Source organism: Embiotoca jacksoni, unplaced genomic scaffold (assembly GCF_022577435.1).
Source record: "Embiotoca jacksoni isolate LCO1_2020_lvr unplaced genomic scaffold, fEmbJac1.0.p SCAF_25, whole genome shotgun sequence".
In the NCBI taxonomy this organism is placed as follows: domain Eukaryota; kingdom Metazoa; phylum Chordata; class Actinopteri; family Embiotocidae; genus Embiotoca; species Embiotoca jacksoni.
In genome coordinates this window covers 3009222-3024140 of record NW_027185376.1, presented here as the reverse complement: position 1 = coordinate 3024140, position 14919 = coordinate 3009222, and the positions used below count along the sequence as shown (strand labels likewise).

Sequence of the window (14919 nt, the reverse complement as noted above, 5' to 3'; positions counted from 1 at the left end):
ATGAGATGCATAAGAAAAGGTAAAATGCACAAAATTAAACACAAATAGACTTAAAATATAGAATAAGCAATGTGCATTTTTTTACGGCGCGGTAGTTCAAGTGAGAGACCTTCGAGAGTAGCTCGTCGAAGGCTAAAGTAAAGAGATGTGTTTTGAGCTTTCTTTTAAAAAATATTGACTGAGCTCGTTTCCCCGTTTCATATATTAAAGTTTACTGACTCGACTTTGCGGGATTTCTTAGTTATAAAATGTCTGTGATTTGTAGTAAGAGCCGGCAACTTTCTCTGTTAGAGCTTTCAACTGCAGATTGTAGCTCAATGTTCAATATGCATAACAATGTGTTTTTTGTTTTTCTTTTAACTTAGCTCAATTCGTATTTCCGTTTTAGCAACTCGCACTGTTTTATCATTGTTTGTAGACCCGAAGTGGCTGTCCACCAACCTGGGGATCCTCACCTGCATCGAGTGCTCCGGCATCCACAGAGAGATGGGGGTCCACATCTCCCGCATCCAGTCCATGGAGCTGGACAAGCTAGGAACCTCAGAACTCTTGGTGAGTCAGACAGCCGAGTGAATGAGCAGCTTTCCTCGGGGCACGCCCTTCACTACTTTCACCTGCAGTGAAATATTAGAAGTAATGAAAGACTTGCGGAAAAGGACGGGACGGGACGGAGCCGAGTTTCACCCCCGAAGCGGCGCACGTGGACGTCGCTCCGCTACGTCGATGTTATTCTGCCCCGACGCTGATCGTTTCCCTCTTTCTCACCCAGCTGGCCAAGAATGTCGGGAACAGTAGTTTCAATGAGATCATGGAGGGAAACCTCACTACCCCTACGCCAAAGCCAACTCCCTCCAGCGACATGTAAGTACTCTCCGCGCCTCTCGCACCCGAACGAACGACTTCTCTGAAAAACACCCTTTTAAAAATTTGTTTAAAAAAAACCCCGCAAAACGTGTTTGCCCGCAGGACGGTGAGGAAGGAGTTCATCAACGCGAAGTATGTGGACCACAAGTACGCCAGGAAGACGTGCACGTCCGCGGCGGCTAAAATGATCGAGCTGTTCGAGGCGGTTCAGTCCAGGGACCTGCTGTCTCTCATTCAGGTCTACGCGGAGGGGGTGGAGCTGATGGAGCTGCTCCCCGAGACGGGACCGGTGAGTGGCACGAGTGCATATCGGGGAGCGTCGGAATCATCTTTTCTTAGTTTGACGGCAGATTATCTGACGTGCCGGGACCAAATGGGTTGTATTACCGTCCCTTAATTAATCGTGTTTCGAGCTGAGCGTCATCTCTGATTTCCTTTTTAAAAGCCAGATGTGCTTGCACCTTGGTGTACGACTAATATAACTACGGATTGGCTAGCTTCTGCAGAATGATAATCTTTCACTTCACTAATCTTTTTATTTTAATTTTTTTTAATCTTTCGCATGTTTGTGCACTGCTGCATGACCCTGTTTGTCTGCTGCGCCCGCCTGTGCAGGAACGTACTATCTCATACTGTCGTAATACGGCGCCCTTGAAAAAAACGGTTAAATTCTACGCCAGCGACTTAAGACCAGGTTTTTGTTGGTCCAATCACGTTCAGCTTCCTTAAGATAGCAGTGCACCCACAATGCACCTGACCACACCTCATTTTAAGGATATTTGCATGTAGTTAAACAACGTGTTTACAAATTTTTATCAGTAAAAATGCCCCCAAAAAAGTCATTTTCAGCTCATTAGATGTGAACATTTCCGGGTTTTCCATAATAAGCAAATGAATATTGCTCAGTTTTGGACTGTTGGTCAGATAAAAGAGGCAATTTGAAAAACTAAACTTTAGGTTTGACTGGCTGTTGGGTATTTTTCTCGTTTTGAGAAAACAAGCAGATTAGATGAATAGTTGAAGCCCCTGTATGCAAGTACAGTAAATCATGACAGGGAAAAGGAGCGCTGTTAAATGTTTTGATATGCAAATTTAAATTCAATGAGTATCAGTGCAAGTTTCAAAGAAAGAAAGAAATCCAAAACTATCTGCACTTCTTGATACCACTTGGAGGGGTGGGAGGGGGGGGAGAGCGAGAGAGAGAGAAAGAAGTGCGAAAATATGTCTGGAATCTGTCAGCTTGGCCCGGTAACCTCCACGTATTCACACTAACACATATACAGTACATTTCCATCACACACATAATGATCTCACACCGGACTACGCAGCCCAGGAAACTCCTGCCGGGAGCTCCGCACATGTTGCCGCAGCGGTTCGCCCTCGCGTGAGGTTTTATTCCCAGCAGGACGACCGACGCTGACACATTTCTGCCTCGCCGGTTGAATTATTCGGAAATGGGTGGAACGGTTTGGAAAAATGTGAGTCATGCGAGGATAGCTTCACCAGCAGGTGGTGGTAGCCAGCAACCTCCGCCACATTGCGGGGGCACCATCTGATTTAAGACGGGCGACATCTGCGGCGGCTCAGTCCAATGTGTCTGCTTTTTATTTTCTGTTTTTCTTTGTTTCTTTGTTGCCTTTTTCACGCCGCAGCTGTCGGTCCCCACGAGTGGAAGTGCAATGACGAGCAGTGGATGGTGAAGACGCTGTACCGTAAACAACATGCATGATCAGACTTAATCTGACGTAAATGGGTCACGGTTTTATAACACACAAAAAAAAAAAAAAAAACACGGGCGTTCTCTAATGAAAAATTAAGTGAAGAACGCTGCAGTGGAATTAAAGTGGATGGCGTTTGGTGACGGAGCTGCTGCTGCTGCTGCTGCTGTCTGCGCTATGAAGTCTGACTCACCGATATCTGATCTGCTGCTGTCAGTACATCGGAAGGGCTGCGCGGTGACACCCCAACCCCTCTCCCCCCAAACCAAGACAGAGAGGCATGACAGGAGTGCATGGTTAAATAGAGCCTCTGTTTTACCCTACAGATGCCACAAAAACACAGTAAATGTATTGTACTTTCATATATTTCCACCTTTTATCTCACAGAATAACACCCGGGTCCAGTTTTAATACGTCTAATCAGTTCAAATTAACGCAATAGTCTCCCATAAATATACAAAACCCGCTGTCATGCCTGCAGAAATATTGTTTTTAGGAGCCATTTTGTTTACTGCAGCTTGTTAAAATGCTGAAAGAGACACAGAGACGGGGAGAGAATACAGAATGGATGCTGCCCAAGATTGCCTCACCATGTCTTTGCTGTGTTTGATGGCCCCCTGCAGGAATCCGGGGAGACGGCACTGCACTACTCCGTACGGACTGCTGACCAGACCTCGCTGCACTTGGTGGACTTCCTCGTGCAGAACAGGTACATTTAATTTTTAAAAAATTTTTTTTTTGGACTCATTTACATTAAATACAATTATTTTCGTGTTGGATTCGCGTCGGTTCGGTGAATTAAAAAGCCGCCAACATTACTGAAAACACATCGCCGCTTTAGAGGAAAACTCCGTGTTAAACGACACAGTTTTGTGGGATGCTCTGTTAAATTTGATGCGTCTGTGTGCTGCGAGTCTTCCTCGGTCTGCGAGGAAGCGGTGGAAGTGCAGAGGAGAGAGCTTAGCGCCGCACAGCTCAGCTCAGCTCAGATTCCCACAAGGCAAACAGAAATGGGTCAAGCACTTGTTCTCTGCCTTAATTTATTCCCCTCTTTTCAATTGTTTACCCACCGCTGCTCCGACTGCACACGGCCTCCACAAGAAGAACACCCTCTCATTAATTAATCGCTCCTGCGATATCACGCTTAGCTCTCGTTAGTTGGAATACTTTTCCTGGCTTTTTATTTTTTTTTAATTTTTAGGGGAAATGCAGTGGATCTAAGAATAGTTTACCAGCTCTAACTGTGTCAGCTTGTTTTTCTGAGCATCTGTCTGATACACAGTTTGGGATTTTTGTTTTTATGAGTGATTTAAGTGCTCGCCTCATCTCAAAGACGTCTAATGTGTCTTCTCTTTCGTGCTAAATCACGAAATCCTGGTTCACAGCATATTAACCTGCAGCTGCAGGACTGTGGGAAAACATCCTCAGGCATGTGACCTGTGCTCTCACTCTGGTTTATGCATTTATTTTTTAACCCCAGCGGTAACCTGGATAAGCAGACGGAGTGGGGGAACACCGCCCTGCATTACTGCTGCATGTACGAGAAGCCCGAGTGCCTCAAGTTACTCCTGAGGGGCAAGCCGGCCACCGACATCAGTGAGTCCCACGCCGAGGTTCATCCTTCGCGTCGTCTCCTCGCGCGCACGCATCAGGCTCCTAACTGTTGATTATCCCTTCCTTCGCCCCTTTAGCCAATCAGAACGGAGAGACGGCGCTGGATGTTGCCAGGCGACTGAGGAACACTCAGTGCGAGGAGGCAGTAAGTAGGGGAGCCGCCGGACATCACAGTCGACGGAATAAAACGTGCACAAAACACACTAATGTGGTCAGATAGATTTTAAGTCTCTCGGAGAGACTGTATGCGGAGCGGTTATTGTGCGGTCCGGTGAGAACACTAGATGGCAGTCTAAGGTCTGTCTCCAGCCTCGGGCAACAGTGGCAGCAGAGTGGAAGTAATGGCAGATGTATGTTTGCTATTAACGCAAATATGAGCAAGCAGACAAAGAAAACACATTAAATACAGTGTAGATTCTCTAATAATAATAAGTACATTTATTTGTACGTTAGAATTTTTAACTACTTCTCATTTCCTTTCCTCTATAAACAGAATATTTTCCTCATATTTAGAAAGGGAGAATGACTGATGTGTGTTTAGTGTCAACACCCTGACTCAGTGTCGCTGTAACCTATGACGTCAGTGTATTGTGTGTTTGTTTGGCCTTTATTTATATGAGCAGCCAGTTTCGACATACCTTCATCTCATTGTCGTTGTTTTGAAGCAGTTTTTTTTCCAATGCCAGCCAGTTGTTTTTCTATTCTTTTTTTTCTATTTTTACAGCTGTATATATAAATGTGTGTTTTATAGACAATTCAAAAAAATACAATTAAATAAGACAGGTAATTTACTAAAAAAATTGAATTAATATTAATCATAATAATAAACTTTATTTGTGTAGCACCCTTCATACAAGACATGAAGCTTAAAGTGCTTCACAGCAAGAAAATGACATGCTTCACACAAAAACAGACAAAGGATGTCAAAATGTGTTTTAGATATAAGAAAAATGCATCTATGGCATTAGAACAGATCAAATTAAACACAAGACAACACAGAGTTATAATATAGAATAAAGCAGAACGCATTTAAAAGGCAAAAGAGCTTCAGGTGTAGTTAGTTAAAGGCTAAAGTAAAGAGATGTTTTAGGCTTTCTTTTAAAAGTATTTACTGCACCAGCTCCCCTGATATCTACGGAAAGTGTTTTCCACACAACTTTTGGAGCAGAACCGACAAAAGCTGCATCTCCAGATTTTCTTTTGGCTGTCGTGGGAACCTCCGTTAATTCATAATTGTTTGTTTGGGAGATGGATTGTAGGGCTGCATGTCTATAACTGATTTGTTTGTGTCTGTCAGCTTGTGCAGGCTGCCGAGGGGAAGTTCAACCCTCACATCCACGTGGAGTATGAGTGGAGCCTCAGACTGGAGGAGATGGACGAGAGCGATGACGACCTGGATGACAAGGTTTCAACTTTATTTGAACAGCACCTTTCATACAGGAAATGCAGCTCAAGAGTTTATTTACAGCAAGAAAACTACATGCAGTGCTTCACATAAAAACTGATATTTAGGAACATAAAAACATGTTAAAAAAGTCAATTAAAGACATTCATTTCTCTTTTTTGTGCCATGCTATTTAAATAATAAGAAACCTGCATCTGAGTTAAACCGACGTTCAGTTATGACTCATCAGAGATTTCTCTACAGCTCATGTGGATTCAGTTTATTTTTAGTTTCCCTTTTTATCTTCTCGGGGTGCTTCTTGCTTTATTTTTGCTCTTATCTGAACTCACGTGACGTGTTACAGTAAGATGTTTCCAATCCCACATCATCATCATCATCATCATCAGACGGGTTTCCCCGTAGATCCTCACCGACTGAACTTTCATGCACGACGAGGCAGAAATCAACAGTGGATGCAGATGTCTTCTATTCAGAGTAGCTTCGGTTCACCTCGGTGTAATGCAGCCTGAGTCTCTGTCAGGGTTTCTGCTGTGGAAAAGCCAGAAAGTTTCATCTATCTGGTGTTTTTTAGGTCAAAATATATCAAGACTTTGGGTATTATTTTTTATTTAAAAAAAAAAATCCTCAGAAGCAGATTCTAACTTCTTAAAATAGTCATTTAAATCTCATTCAAACTTGATTTATTTGTCATCTAGATGTGTAAACGAAAAAGATTTTCTGACCTACAATCTACTACATCAGTGTGACCTGGGTTTATAAGAGCGTTCCTTTAACGTTACCAAGATCAGGGTTCAATTTATTTGATTCAGATCGATTTTCTGTTCATTTGGAGCATAAGCAGACGTATTGTGGGCCGCAGTTCTACAGAATCCAAAGTGAAACTTCACTTCCAGATCGATGATTTTGCAACAACCAAACTTCACATGTTGAATATAACGGTAGATCTCCATGATGCATAATTTCATTGTGCTGCAGTCGCTTCAACAAACCAACCAGGAAACGTGTGCGTGAAGACATAACAGCGTCGAGCGAAAGGAAGCCGACTACAATGAACAATAAAGACTAAACTTTTTTTTTTTTTTCTTTCTTTTTTTTTTCTTTTTTTTTAGACGTCGACAGACGTTTAGACATGTCGGTTAAATCTGGGTTCAGTTTGCGTGAATTTTGATTTTTTATTTTTTTTTTCTAAAATTCAACAACATTTTTCCGACTATACTTTAACGTGAAACTGGTGCTGTTGGAAACCACAGTTGGACATTTAGAAATATTGTTTCTTGACTATCACACAGCACGAGTGGATTTTTCCTTGAAATGTGTCCGAGGTTTCGAGTTCTCGCACGTCAGGTTACACTGTCTGCAGGTTGAGAGAATAAGGACTTCATCTTCCCTTGCGTCCCTCCCCCCTCCTCCCCTCTCCTCCTCCAGCCCAGTCCCATCAAGAAGGACCGCTCCCCGAGGCCTCAGAGCTTCTGCCACTCCTCCAGCCTCTCCCCCCACGACAAGCTCTCCCTGCCGGGCTTCATCAGCCAGAGGGACAAGCAGCAGCGTCTCTCCTACAGCGCCTTCCAGATGTACAGCGCCTCCACCGACCTCAGCTCCTCCCCGGTGGCCGACGGGCCGCCGCTGCCGCCCAGGAACCAGGGCAAAGGTCAGACCTGCCTGCTCCGAGTGTCCTCTGCATCCACCTGCAGACGAGTTTCATCCACTTGAATCAGTTTGTAGCTTCTAACCGCCAATTGGTCAATTAACTCAGGAGATCGTATTTTCCGCTAATATCTCTTTTTTTGCAAATGTCAAATGGTGTAAAAGGTTGTGTGTATGCTCTACTGTGTGTGTGTGTGTGTGTGTGTGTGTGTGTGTGTGTGTGTGTGTGTGTGTGGTGACTGCAAAGGCACGGTAGGGTGTGAAATAGACTTTAATCACGGTTTGTTAATGTTTGATTATGTCCAGGACAGGAATGCTTCGTAATCACTCCACTGGATAGTTTCTTCTGTGTGCTATCAGGCAGCCTCCACACACACACAAACACACACACACACACACACACACACACACACACACACACACACACACACACACACACACACACACACACACACACACACATTTACACACCCTGCAGTGGTATGCAATTTGTCAGCATAGAGATCGGGAGGCGGGAAGCAGGTGTCATTAAGTTTGCTTACACAGTAAACTTTTAAGAAAACATGGCTGCAGGAGAAGGCATTCCTCATCAGCCTCGGCCTGGTGTACACACAGAGTACACACAGAGTACACACAGAGTACACACAGAGTACACTGCGGGCCTGCTGCCGCTGCAGTATTAGTATTAACAATAACACTCCCCCTCTCTGTTTTAGATATTTGGAAACAGCACGTGGTTGAAAACACTGCATAAGCTGCCAACATCCATCTTAACCACTTGTTTGATCCACTATTGAACATTGAAATCTTATTTTTCTTAAAGCAAAGGGTGTGAAATTTCACCTGTTTCCAGTGCAGGAGAACACGTTTCAGCTGAGTGTTGGCTCGTCCCTCACATGCTGTTTATAACGTCATAATGTGGCAGATATGCGATCAAAGTTAGACGTCCTTTTTCTAACAATGGATCTTAAAAAAAGTAGACAAAGACAGGGCCAAAGTGTACATGCTTATCACAAATATATCATCTCAAGATAGGGTTAGGCAATCGATGCTAACTCAAGGTTCATTTTTATTGCAAGGTAGTTAGCTACAGTGTTATAGTTAGAGCTATAAAAGTACTATAAACAAAAATGTAATTAAGAATCTTAAAAAGTTGATTTGAACAGTTTCAAAATAACCCGGTTTGAATGCTTAATTTAGAAAAAAAAAAATGGAGAAATTCACACCAGAGACTTGTGCTCTTCGTTCGCTTCATCTCTGTACTGAGAGATGAGTCTAAATTTAGTTCCCGGCTCCATTAAAAGCAACTCAGATTAGTTCTTGGAGTTGGATACGAATATTTATGATCGGTCACAGCCGTCGTTTCAGATCCTTTAAAAAGTTCCAACGGCACTGGAAACAAGTCAATTTTTTTAAGTTTGATTTATGCAAAAATAAGATGAAATAAGAGGATAAACAACCGACATGCATTTGGAGTAACATGCTGACTCTGCAGATGCTGCACCTCAGCGGCTCTCCCTCTCTCTCTCCTTCTTTCTCCCTCTCTCTCTCTCTCTCCCTCTTCCTCTCTCCCGGCGGGTGCTGAAGAGCTCGCTCTCCACCCCGGGGGTCCGGCCTCACACCGTTCCTCCTTCCTTTTTTCTGCTTTGCTTCACCACTGAGAAGATTCCACGGTGTTACTTTCCCGTGTGTGGAAGCAGCAGCTCTTTTATAAGACTGACATACTGTTCGATTCTCTCCCACCTTCCTCATCTCGCTCTGTTTTCTTTCTCTTTTTTTGTTTCTCTTATTCTTTCAGCTCCACACTTGGCATTCCTTGGCTCTCATTCGCACTACGCCACACTGGCTGGCACTCGACCATACATCAGTGAATATCCTGGTTTTACGTTCCCCTCCCGACCCCCTCCCACATACAGTTGTCCCTCAGTTGTTTCTTCCTTTACGGCTCAGATTTACCGGGTGGTGGCCTTTTATTTAAAGTGAATAACGGGACCATGTAGGCAAGCTCGGTCTCCACTTAATTATTTCTTGCCTACATGATTTCTATTTAATTTATTTTTGTCCCGCCATCACCATCCTTGAGCTGTAAACTCTCAACCACAGCTGATCCCTCTCTGGCTGAGCTCTCTATTAGCTGCTTTTCTCTATAGTCGTGACCAGTGACTGCTTCGGAGGATTCAAAAAACACACCAACAAAATAGTGTCTGGTTTTTAAATTATCATTATTATTTTACACTCCCGTCCGCACACTCCTGACAGTTTGACTTGACTTGTCTCCACGCTCTGTCCGCTCCTCCTCTCCTCTTCAATACTTCATCATCTTCTCCTTCTACATTTTCTGGCTGTTGTTTTTTTTTTTTGTTGTTGTTGTTTTCGGGGATCAACAGAAAGTTTTTTTATTTTTCATTATTATGGTCACCTCATGTGTCTTGTGTATCGCTCCTCCAGCTCCTCCCCCATCCGGCCCTCCCTCTGCACTCACACCAGGAGGCAGCTCCACCCTGTCCAAGAAGAGACCTCCGCCCCCCCCTCCTGGACACAAACGCACCCTGTCCGACCCACCCAGCCCGCTCTCTCACAGTCCACACAGTAAAGGGGGCTTAACTGGGGGTGAGATGCAAAGCACACGTAAAAACAGTAGGGCTGGTTTCACTCAGGCGGGGCTCCGTATCATGGTTCTCCAAAGATGTGCGACTTTTTACTTTTTAATTAATTTCCTTTTTTTTTTTAAAAAACAAAAGAACATTTTTAGAGATTTTGGCAAAATAATGTTAACTTTAAGTCCGCCTCTAGCTTCTTCCAGAGCTTACAATCTGTTATCCAAAGTTTTGTTGGTCATGTGACCACTGAGCAAACTCCACTTGTTAATTAAACAGTGACAAGTGGTTTGAAGCTCCGAAAAGAGCTTGTAAGTGGTCTTCGAGTTAATATTTCTCGCCAAACGTCTGTCTGACACGTTTACATGTATAAAGATTTGTTAAGAGCTTAAGTTGTGTTTAATTTTACCCGGAGTTTGACAGAGTTTGTTCCTTTTTTTTTTTATGTCTCTTTATGCAGTTTGAAGATTTACCGAGCTGAGCACATTTTATGTTTTGTTTAAGGGTGCTTCTGAAAAATGTTTCTCATTATTGACTAATATATAAAACATAAAAGTTTCCAAATCTTTACAAAAAAAAATATATATCATAGAAAATTAAGTTCGTAACTACGGCAACCCCTGTATTAAAGAAATGCATCGCTATAGAGGAAGTATTTCACTACTTTACAAGACAAAAATGATCCTGCTGACATCCACAAATTAAGCACAAGTCACCAACATACTTTCAAAGTGTATAAAGAGACAAACGTGTTTGTTTCACTCTGGGTTTTGTTAGAAAAACATCAAATTTGTCAACAAATAAAGCTTCGCTCACTCTTTTTACCTGCACTCACGTCCTTCATGGCTTCGATTGGAATATTTATAGCGTTGCTGTGCTTGTTATCATTTGTCCTCTGTTATGTTTGTGTCACACACGACCACTTAATTACACGATGGCACTTTATTGCACAACAACCTCATCTTTTCCAAACGGCACGGGCTCATGGAAAGCTCAGCCAGACGACGCCTCCCTCATTGTTTTTTTTGTTTTTGTTTTTTTTAAACCATCACAAGCATGTTGATTTACTTCCAACATTTATATCAAATTAATCTCTCGGTTGTTGCTCTGAAACGCTGTCAAATAATCTGTTTGTCGCCATCGATTGTTGCTATTGTAGGAAGCGACTCCACCCCTCCTCCGGTCAGTAAGATGTCGCCCATTTCCAACAAGTTTGAAGGCATTCCTCAACAGCAGAGGTACCACAGACAGAAATTCTCCGTGCATGTCGGAGCCTTTTTTTTTTCTCTCGAAAATGTTTTCCAGGTCAGAAGGGGCGGGTTTCCTCTTTCATTTGGTCTTTTATTCATCCAAAATCTTTTCCCAGCACTACTTCAAGCAACACAAAGTCAACACTCGGTCCAAGGGTTCTTCCCAAACTACCTCAGAAAGGTGCGTTTTAGTTTTTTTTGGCACATTTTAATTTGAATGCAAGCCGTTGAAGTGAAGTTACTGACTGTGCGGTTTTCTCTCCAGTGGCATTGCGTAAGATTGACACCATTCACCATCCGTCTATGGATAAGCCCAGCCTTCCTCCAGAGGTCTTCCAGAAGTCCCCGCCGGCAGCTGAAACCCCTCAGAAGGCCCCTCTGGCGGACCGGCCTCATCTGGGAGACCTGCCCCCCAAACCGCAGGTCTCCGATCTTCCCCCCAAGCCCGGAGAACTTCCCCCGAAGCCGCAGCTCTCCGACCTCCCTCCTAAACCTCAGCTGGGAGACCTGCCGCCCAAACCCCAGCTCAAAGACCTCCCTCCCAAGCCGCACCTCGCCGACATCCCCCCCAAGCCGGGGACGGCGGAGTCCGTTCCCAGGCCGCCTCCGGGGGAGTCGACGCCGAGGCCTCAATCGCAACCGCCGCCTCCACCTCAGACTCAGCCGCAGCCGAGAGACTCGCCGTCACCGAATCAGCAGGCGAACGTCCCGACTCCATCTCAACAACCTGCCGAAGACACCAACGGGACCCCGGCGGGGACCGCAGAGACTCCTGTGCCCCTCCCGAGGAAGATCAACACGGTATGAGCATATTGGCTGAGATTTAATCAAACACACTTTGGCGTTTTATGAGGGCAATCTTATAACATTTCGGTGTAAATTAGATCCCGCAGGTACTGACTTTTAAGGCCCGTGTTTTTGGGAGGACATCACGAACTTTCGGAAGTCCAAACAGTCAAACGGTGTGCTTATCTTCGTGGACTGAGCATTTTGACACTCCCACAGTATTTAGCATTTAGCACCTTCACCTGCTTTATAATCAAAATAAGAAATACAAATCTGAACTTATAACTATACGGGACCTTTAAAGTGTATCATCTCTGAACCTGCTGGTCACAAAGTGAGCCAGATGAAGTTTTATGTGAATCGGCTTTTTTTCCAGGTCTATTTTTAGAATAGATTTCTCTGGACACCTTTGACTATTAACCTAAAGGAAAGTTCAGTTAACCCATTAGATGTTTGTGTTGACAGCTGTAATAGTTGTGCTCTCCTGGGTGTGTGTGTGTGTGTCCAGGGGAAGAACAAAGCCCGTCGGGTGAAGACGATCTACGACTGCCAGGCTGACAATGACGACGAACTGACGTTTGTCGAAGGCGAGGTGATCATAGTTACAGGTGAAGAGGACCAGGAGTGGTGGGTGAGTACAGTTTAAACATCTCTAGCACTCATTGGAAGGTTTTCCTGAACCGCCACAAAAAAAACAGAAACCCCCCCCCCCCCCCAAAAAAAAACACACGAAACTCTTGTTTTTTTCTTGACAAGCTTTTTTCCCTTTTTACTTCCAGATCGGGCACATTGAAGGAGACCCGGAAAGAAAAGGGGTGTTCCCCATGTCTTTTGTGCACATCCTGAGTGACTGACAGCCAGACAGACTTGCACTACGCCTCTCCCTAAACTGGGAGGTCCTGTAAATAGCTATCATTAACGCCCCTTGTCACAAGACAAGTGTCCTAAAGAAAAAAAAACAACAACAACAAAGAAGAAACCCCAAGAAGGCTCATCCAGCCATGGATGCCTCATCCATGCTGTACAAAGAATGTGTGTAACTCTTCCTCTCTACCAGTATTATCTTAACCCTATAGCACGGCTGTGACTAAAGCCACTCTTAAAAAAAAACAAAAAAAAAAAACCCTAGCACTTACCTTAAAAGTCTATGTTTATGCTGTTCCTGTGTATATATGTATGTAAATATATATATTTGTGTGTGAGTGTATATACATGTTTTATTGTACAAAACATGTACCATTTGCTCTCTGCCTGTCAGACTAAGCCTCAGGGCGGTTAGAGCTTGAATTTTATCTGTATTACTTTTCCCGGCCCTCGAAGTAATTATCAGCTTATATTTCTGGAAGAAGGACAAATATGAAACGGAATGTGAAATAGTTCATGTCATTATTTGTGTCTCGCATCCCCCGTTTTCTGCCACCATGATTGACCGAAGAGGCGGGAGTCTCCCACTGACGCCCTCCCCTCCCCTCTCCCATTAAATGTACTCCTCGTTCTTGCTTGCTTTGTGTGTACACGTATTATGGTTGTTTTACAGTATAGAGAGAGAAAAAAAAAAAAAAAAAAAAAAACCTGCTGCTACTGTGGTGGAGTATCAAAGCCTGTGGTTCACTGTAGGTCACTAATTTAACTCCTTGTTACACTGTTCACTGTACGTTTGCTCCGTGTGCGAACTCGCCGCCATCCCCGCAGTCCGTTTGACCTTTTTCCTCCGTGCACGGTGTAACAATGACTGGAAATGAGTGGAGCGCTGCGTTCAAAGACGCTCACCTCAGGGTTTTTGAAGAGCCACTATCGATATTAAGCAGGAACTACACACAAAGGTATCCTGTTTTGTTTAGAAGAAGAAGAAGAAAAAAGCCACTATTAAAACGACAAGTACGGAGGGGAAACTCTAAAAGAGGACATCTGAGCAATAACTTGATTTTCCGACGGGCTTCACGACAACCTGTGTTCACAATTCAGTGTCTTGTAAAACCTCATGAGCTTGAAATTTTACGTTTTTAAGTTTGAGTCATGTACTATCATTCCATGTTACTGGATTCGGTGCATTTCCAGGTTTGCCTGTGAACCAGAGATGTCTTTTAGACGAAGGGTGGGACTTTGTTTAAAAAAAAAAAAAAAAAGGAAAAAAAACAAAAAAAAAAAAGAAACGGCCGGAGAGCCGATGTAACTTCACCCGGTCCTCACTGACTTGCAGCTCTTCCCGTGTTAAGGAACAAACCCATCAACCCATTGTATCATTAAAAGTGCTGTACTTAAAAAAAAAAAATAACCCGAGCCTGCTCTTCTTTTTTTTTTTTTTATAAGTAGTAGATAGCCTTCCAGTGGAATCTCAAACACTGCATGAGAGGGAAAGAAAGCAGCTTATTGAAGTCAGATTCAAGATTAAAAAAATAAAAAAGACTTAAGAAATACCAATCTGTTCATTTAAGTACTGTACTGGAGTATGATATTTAGGTACTTTGCATGATTTTAAAATGGATGATACATCTACAATATTTTACTCTTAAAGAAATTATCTTGGCCCTAAAAGTAGTACCAAAAAGCTTAGACTTAAGCCTTTGTGCATTTATTTTGCAGCCACAGTTCTCAGCCACTCTTCACGTAAACACACGGTACGATAAACTAAAAAAATATGATGCATCATTATGGATTGAACGAATCGAATTATGGATCTGTACACGGTAACATTTGTCATCGTTGAGAGTTGACCTTTCTCACAGCAGCGACAACACGGATGCATTAATGAGCGCTGCATCCCACTCAGGGGGAGGATGTTGGTCTGCTTTCATGGCTTACAGGGACACTTAATGAAAGAGAACCATCATTAATTCCAACCATGCTTTCCCTACTGTGACGAGTCTGCCATGAAAAAAAAAAAAAAAAAAAAGTCTAAACTTCAATTATCAGCTCAGTTTGGAAACTAAACCCAATAACCTGAAGGAAATCCTGATTTTATAACATTAGTGACAAACTATTTAAAAAAAAAAAAAAAAAAGCTGTGTTCAAAACTGAAGGTTTACTGCAGTTTCAAATTC

The 14919-nt window shown here is 43.3% G+C and overlaps 1 protein-coding gene across 6 annotated transcripts in view; it reads left to right on the top strand.

The window, feature by feature from the left end:
- The window catches only part of asap1b (ArfGAP with SH3 domain, ankyrin repeat and PH domain 1b), a 60873-nt gene extending 45962 nt beyond the window's left edge, over positions 1-14911 (top strand). For 3 of the 6 annotated variants that reach the window (XM_069159614.1, XM_069159619.1, XM_069159615.1), the window contains 14 exons: positions 419-552; positions 770-861; positions 967-1153; positions 3206-3291; positions 4063-4178; positions 4274-4341; positions 5494-5601; positions 7027-7249; positions 9694-9855; positions 11002-11080; positions 11209-11273; positions 11358-11893; positions 12387-12509; positions 12658-14911. In XM_069159614.1, the coding sequence (XP_069015715.1) occupies positions 419-552; positions 770-861; positions 967-1153; positions 3206-3291; positions 4063-4178; positions 4274-4341; positions 5494-5601; positions 7027-7249; positions 9694-9855; positions 11002-11080; positions 11209-11273; positions 11358-11893; positions 12387-12509; positions 12658-12732 (2054 nt within the window). In that variant the 3' untranslated portion in view covers positions 12733-14911. Of the gene's footprint in view, positions 1-418; positions 553-769; positions 862-966; positions 1154-3205; positions 3292-4062; positions 4179-4273; positions 4342-5493; positions 5602-7026; positions 7250-9043; positions 9113-9693; positions 9856-11001; positions 11081-11208; positions 11274-11357; positions 11894-12386; positions 12510-12657 lie in introns of all 6 variants that reach the window. The other 3 variants (XM_069159618.1, XM_069159617.1, XM_069159616.1) reach the window with 2 other exon arrangements.
- The last annotated feature ends 8 nt before the right edge of the window (positions 14912-14919 follow it).